We start from the raw sequence: 6,326 nt of genomic DNA, 5'->3' as shown, positions 1-6,326 counted from the left end.
TGTGAAATATCATACACCTTCGTGAGATAAGTTATCATGATTTAATTTTGTTATTAGCAGTTCTACGTTTTCTACGCTTCTACATTTTCAGCTTAAGAAAAAATCGTACTCATAAGGGTTTGAAACTTCTGTTGCTTCCATTTTTGCCACAGTTTATACAGATTTTTAAGGGGATGTGAAAGTGGCATCCGAAAAGTGAATCGTTCAAGAAACTTTTCTATGAACCGAATCAAACTTTACAACGTGAATGTAGAGGCCCTAAGATAGGTCCTGAACCTCATGAAATTTCATTTTTATTAAAAAATGTTGAAAACATCTATAAACAAAGTGAGAAAAAATTGAAATTTAATGGATATCAGGACCTTCCTTATAACTTCCATATTCACTGTCAAGTTTGAAACGATTCGGTACACTCTCAGTTCGGAGAAAAGTGTCATAAAGTGAAACCTCTTCACAACACTTCCACATCACCTTAAGGAGGTATGCAAAAATAAATTGTGCTTTATGTTGCTGGTTTTATAAGATGGTACCAACTCAGTGAATATCAAGTTCTACAAAGAGAATTCAAATAATCTCGAAATCAATCAATTCCAAAGATAAAATATGGCATACCAAATAAAATTAAACCGAAACATATTGCTAAGAGTTTAATTAGATATACACATCAATTATTGGTCTATAGCTAAACATAATTTTATAGTTAAACCTTTTCTTGTCTAATATTGTAAATTTTAGTTAGTTTACTGAAAATAACAAACATTCAAATCAGAAGTGGTCTGGAAGTACCTCAAATACAGCATCTAGATTAACACTAAAATTGCGCATGGATTACGTATTTGTTTCATTGATGGTTCAAAACATCGAGATAAATCGAACGAAGAGTAAGTAAAAAATATCAGTGACATGTGAGTATCGCTAAATTTGAATATCAATCCGCATAATTAATATTATATATTTTTTACAATTATTTCGCATGTCGCCTAGACATCCGTGCAGAATGAATAAAATCTTTTTTGTACAAATTGAAATCACACACTCCTGCTTAAAGTACACAGAGCAAGAAGAGTAACCAAGATGGATGTACTGGAAGATACCAGGAACCCTCAAAGCAATTGTAAAATAATATGAGTAAAGATAATCTTATATAAGTAACCTCTTATTACGTATACATATTATGCCCTTTCTTTTTTTGTTTAATTTTTCTTTTCATCACATTCCCATGCTTACATATAATCAGGCTCTGATAGAGAATGAAGGTTTTTCAGAGTTTTCGACACCATTCATCATTTTTCGTCAAAAATGTTGATTTAAGTCTTTAATTACGTTAATTAATCAACACAGCGAAAGTTGAATTCATCTTATCAACATATCAACATATTCATTTATGTTAACCAATTAACATTCTACTCCCGTAGAGTCGTGTGTGTGTGTGTGTGTATATATATGTGTATGTATACAATGAGGCATAATCGATCTTGAAATTACTCATAGTCCTAATATTTAATTTAGGAACCCTCAATCGTTTATACACATAACAGGGTATATAATAATTCCAATGAATCCATAATTTTTGTTTAATGGTATTCGAATTACAGAGATAAAAATTCTTTTGCACAAAAACTTATCATTATAGTGTACCTAACACATCAGTAAATAGTTAAATGACTGTAGTCTCCGTTTTTGTGGTAATAAAAGATGGCATTTTATAATATTAATTCTTTAAAAAAGAACAACTGTTCCATTATGAAAAAATATAATGTAGAAAAATGAGGTTTTATTCTATCCTAGTAATAATACATACCCTGCATAATAGTATAATCTTGATTTTAGGCCCCCCCTATTAAAACTGCCTAAAAATGTATAGTTAGGACTATGATAATTTTATAGGTAAACAATGGGCTACTAATTATCTATTTAGATCATTCTCGGTACCGACCTTGAATCGCAAAAATGTTATGTGCAAGACTGCTTCTAATTTAAGGGTCTAGTAAAGCCACGTTAACCATATTGAAGATTGACGTCAGAGGCGAGGATATTGCATACAATTTCCAATCGGTACTCTCCGAAGTGAATAACACTTGCTAACAAGAACCATTACTTGTGAACCATTACTTGAGTAGATTTTCCCGAAATTTGTCAGCCGGTCGGTTTATGATGGATCGTGCATTGTCAAACGAGATATCACTCTCCGAAAATACGAAAATTGGCCCGTTGACTAGGTTAGGATTTCGAGGTTACGATTCGACAACGAACACAATTTCAACGCAAATATGGACCAGTTGACACGGTTTACACCTCCACTGTTTATTACGACACCCACATTTTGTCGAAAACGCCAAAATTGTAGCTAAATACCGCTTGAGAATTCAATTCATACGCGTTTTTCTCGCCGCTGACGTCCAAATTCAATATAGCCCGGCCGTAATGGCCGATCTAACTTTACTGGACCCTTAAAATAACACAGTCGGAAGACTATTAAAAAGAAAACAAAAATTATTAGATTGATCATATAGTTACCAAACTCCCATAAAGGATGCATTTATTTTCATATTCACTTTTCTTCAATATCGAGAGTTTATATTTTCGCAAAGTTCTATTCCACCTTCAAACAAGTTTAAAAATTAATAACAACGGAGAGATTTTTTAAATATAGGTGTATATGGAAGAAATGCAAAAGTAATAAGGACGGAACCCATTTAGCACCCAAAAAGTTAATTCGATGTACTTTCTTCAAAGTGCTGTAAAAATTGAAAACTATTATCTTTGTACGAAATAGGTTTTTTTGCAATCCCATAATTTACCATAACAAGATTCATGAAGTAAAATTATTTTAAACGACTTGCCAAGAATTTTAAAAAAGAAATACTCTTACCATGTACTTTGTTTCATGTTCCGATTGTGGAATAATAATCTATTTATTTTACAGACACTGTACAGCGATGAACATGAATGCCTACCCTGAAGACATGGTGGCGCTAATGCATGATAGGAAAGCTTTCATGTCCGCCAGTGTACTACAGAACAGTGAATCCGTGATGAATTGGCCTTCATAAAATTGAAGGGCCATGAAGAAATTCCTTCTTGGTCTGCCTTAGACACCCTTTTGAGATCTTTTACATTTATTTAAGGTAAGTAGTTAACGTAAAACCCAGAATCCGCTTGCATTCATTTCTTTCCAGATAAACGGTCATTTTTACTTTACGAAAAATTGTATTAACAACCCGAAAAATAGAGTATTGTTACAAAACAAGTTTTTACAAAAAAATAACTATTTCCAATAATAAGTAAGATCATATTATTCATTTACACGTCTGCCAATTAAATACACTGTAACTTGGAGCTTCAATTTTGGAGCAATTTTGTCGGCTAAAACTAAGCAATTATATTTCTAATAAGTTAATAATTATGTTTGCAATACATACAAGATAGAAAAACAATTTAAATAAAGCATAATATGAATATTTAATATTAAATTTCCATGCGAATGTCTCCCATTAAAGAATTTGTAATCTTTTGCGTAGAAAATCTTTCATCGCTTAACACTGCAAACTTCTTGATTTCTATACATAGATCAGAAACGTTTAAAATTAAATATCGTCTTTCGCAATGCTTTTTATACAAGAAAAATTAATGTAATATTGTAAAATGTAGAAAATAACAATTCAAATAAAAATGAGGCCAGTGAAGAATTTTCAGGAATTTCTTTCCGTCCAAGATATTAGAATCTATATGCTATCTTAAAGTACTTCAGCAATACTAAAAAGTTCGATTATAATTGATCTTGTTTCCTGTCTCTATAAATTAGATAAAGTAGAGAAATGTGAAGAAACACAAGTTACGTCATGTAGTAATTAACTAACAATACCTAGTTTTTAGAGTAGTTAACACAAATGCATTCCTCAAAGATATTACGCTTTTAAGATTTTCCAAACCCGAATGAATTGTATACCGGCGGCCGTACATAAGCCATATCTTTTTCGTGTAAAAAGCCGAGATCTTGTCGTCGGATCTATTCTTTCATAACGAATATATGTACGTATATTCGTAGAATAAAAGTACGATGTATCAATACCGTTTACTACAAGCCACAATTCTATTACATGTACACAATATGTGACAGTTGTGAACCTAGTAAACGTATCATACAGCCATAGATACACGTTCAGGACTTACTACTAGTAAATATTTGATATTATTCGTTTCGGGATTTGAAGCACACTTGGACTAGTTTTAAGCGAGGCTGGACGTTACATTCCTCACAATAAACCTTTCGATACAGACAGCAACAACAGTCGCTATCGAAGAGAAGTTTGCTCTTACTCTCGGAGTACCATTCGATAACTATTCCTCTCGTTTAATTCTTATGTGTGTAATAGGCATTCTATCAAATCTACTCATTGACCTAAAGTATCTGCTTCACGCCCAAGTCTGCTATACCGAAATCGTTTAACTGTAAATACGACGGTGTTCCATGCAAAAAATATATAATTCCCGTAGTAACGGTTTTCCCGAAATACATGAAAAAGTGTCATTTTTAAATTACAAAGTGAATATACGAACAAAGAAACTAGGATTCATCATATTCATTAACAATTTTTTTACTTATTTATACTGACATCGAAGCTTCGATATGACTTAAAAATAAGAAAGAATTTAAAATCGTTAGTTACACGAACACGCGACTTATGTAAATGAGTTAAATATCACATTACAATCAGGAAATATATATTTTGCATGGTTCATGGTAGAAAACACGTACAAACTGACCGAAGTATTTTGTGTACTTGAAAGAATACTACTTAAAAAAAAATCATGAATTCCTTAGGATTTTCGAATATCAGCCCGCTAATTGAAGCTAATTGGAGCATAAACAAACGCGTCGGTAACGTATCGTTATGTAATAATGTGATGTTGAATTCAATCATTGTACAATAATAATTCCTTCATTTGCTAATCGTTCACGGTGATTCACTTCTTTGATTATACAGTCGCCAGCATGCAATATTTAACTCTAACACGGTTCAGATAAAATACCCAATACAGTGTTATTTGACGGACTCTGGGCAATTCTGCAATGCACTTGTATCCATTGATAATGAGATGAAGGGCCTCTACGATGATTCCGCTGCAAGCTCTGGTGGTACGCTAACCCCCGTCATTGAAGGTTTCAAACCTGGGACGAATTCGGCAGCGTCTGGATTTAACGTGCTCTGAAATTTTAATCATTCTATGATGAACAAAAGTAAAAGAATGTCATCCAATTCATTATTCAATCTTATATTATTTAACACTAAGTCGCCATTACAACGCACATATATGTATTGTATAATGATGGGCCAAATATCCCACGAACCAGACCTTTTAACTATAATTATCATGTTAAAAAGTTCATGATTTTCACCATCGTTAAAATAAAATTCATCTATACCCGTTTTGGTGGTCACGTCTGTAACGTGGCATTTTGGCGCACTCGTCACAAGGCCGATAACTTTGCTATCTTGGGATAATTTTGAGTGGTTCGCTCAGTGGTCAGACCCCGCACCGATGGGAAAGGCTACCTTCACTTTGAGGAAAATTTAGGAATTGTTCTCCAAGATTAATGGCACTTAAGAATCAGTTATCTTTTGCGATTCAGGCGATCCGATTATTAGTTGTCTATTATAAATTAGTTGCGGTCAATATTTAGAATTCGATATAAGTCAGGCTGTTCCTGGGTAATTTGAGAGTATATTGCGTTTTATTTCAAGTTTTTGCTAGAGCCATTGTGTAGGATAGTTATGCGTAATTAGGTTCAAACCGACGAATAAGCGACGGTCGAGAATGTCAATAACAGAGCTGCGAAGAGGACGTCTTCGAGGACCACTGATTATATATTGTTACGCGATTTTTCGCGCACCTTCGTCGGTCCGCGCTCTCGCCTCCCTCCCCGTTCTCCGACTATCCAATGGGCGCCAGTTGATTTTTGGGTCCCCGGAACCAACAAACCGATCTACTCAGAATCGTAATTCGTAAACGCAAAACCTATCACCTAAATTACATCACGAAACGGAGAGAAGGGCGGCGAGAGAGGCAAGTTGTGGAGAGTTAGGGTCGGGGTCGTAACTGATCCAAGGGAGTAGGTGACAAAAGCTACACTTTAGCGAAAAATAAAGAAAAGTTGTATATTCTCATATATTCCCAGAGACTCTAGTACATCATATTTACGCGCTCGTACATCGCGGCCGGAAAAGAGGTCCTTCGGTGATCGTACCTCAGGGTTTCCATAGGACGCGCAGACGTCCGCAATGCTACGAGCCTAGACCAATAGACGCGAGATTGGGATCCCC

At 34.3% G+C, this 6,326-nt stretch overlaps 1 protein-coding gene across 1 annotated transcript; it reads right to left on the bottom strand.

The window, feature by feature from the left end:
* Positions 1-634: 634 nt before the first annotated feature.
* On the bottom strand, positions 635-5,213 carry LOC105702883 (polyadenylate-binding protein-interacting protein 2; the record flags this gene model as incomplete). The annotated part of the gene is given in 1 exon segment (XM_012430822.2): positions 635-5,213. A coding segment is annotated over 1 exon segment (102 nt), but the record flags the coding sequence as incomplete, so codon positions are not given.
* Positions 5,214-6,326: the final 1,113 nt, after the last annotated feature.

This window comes from Orussus abietinus, unplaced genomic scaffold, assembly GCF_000612105.2.
Source record: "Orussus abietinus isolate OABI.00-Male unplaced genomic scaffold, Oabi_2.0 scaffold623, whole genome shotgun sequence".
Taxonomy (NCBI): domain Eukaryota; kingdom Metazoa; phylum Arthropoda; class Insecta; order Hymenoptera; family Orussidae; genus Orussus; species Orussus abietinus.
This window is presented reverse-complemented; position numbering and strand designations above follow the sequence as displayed.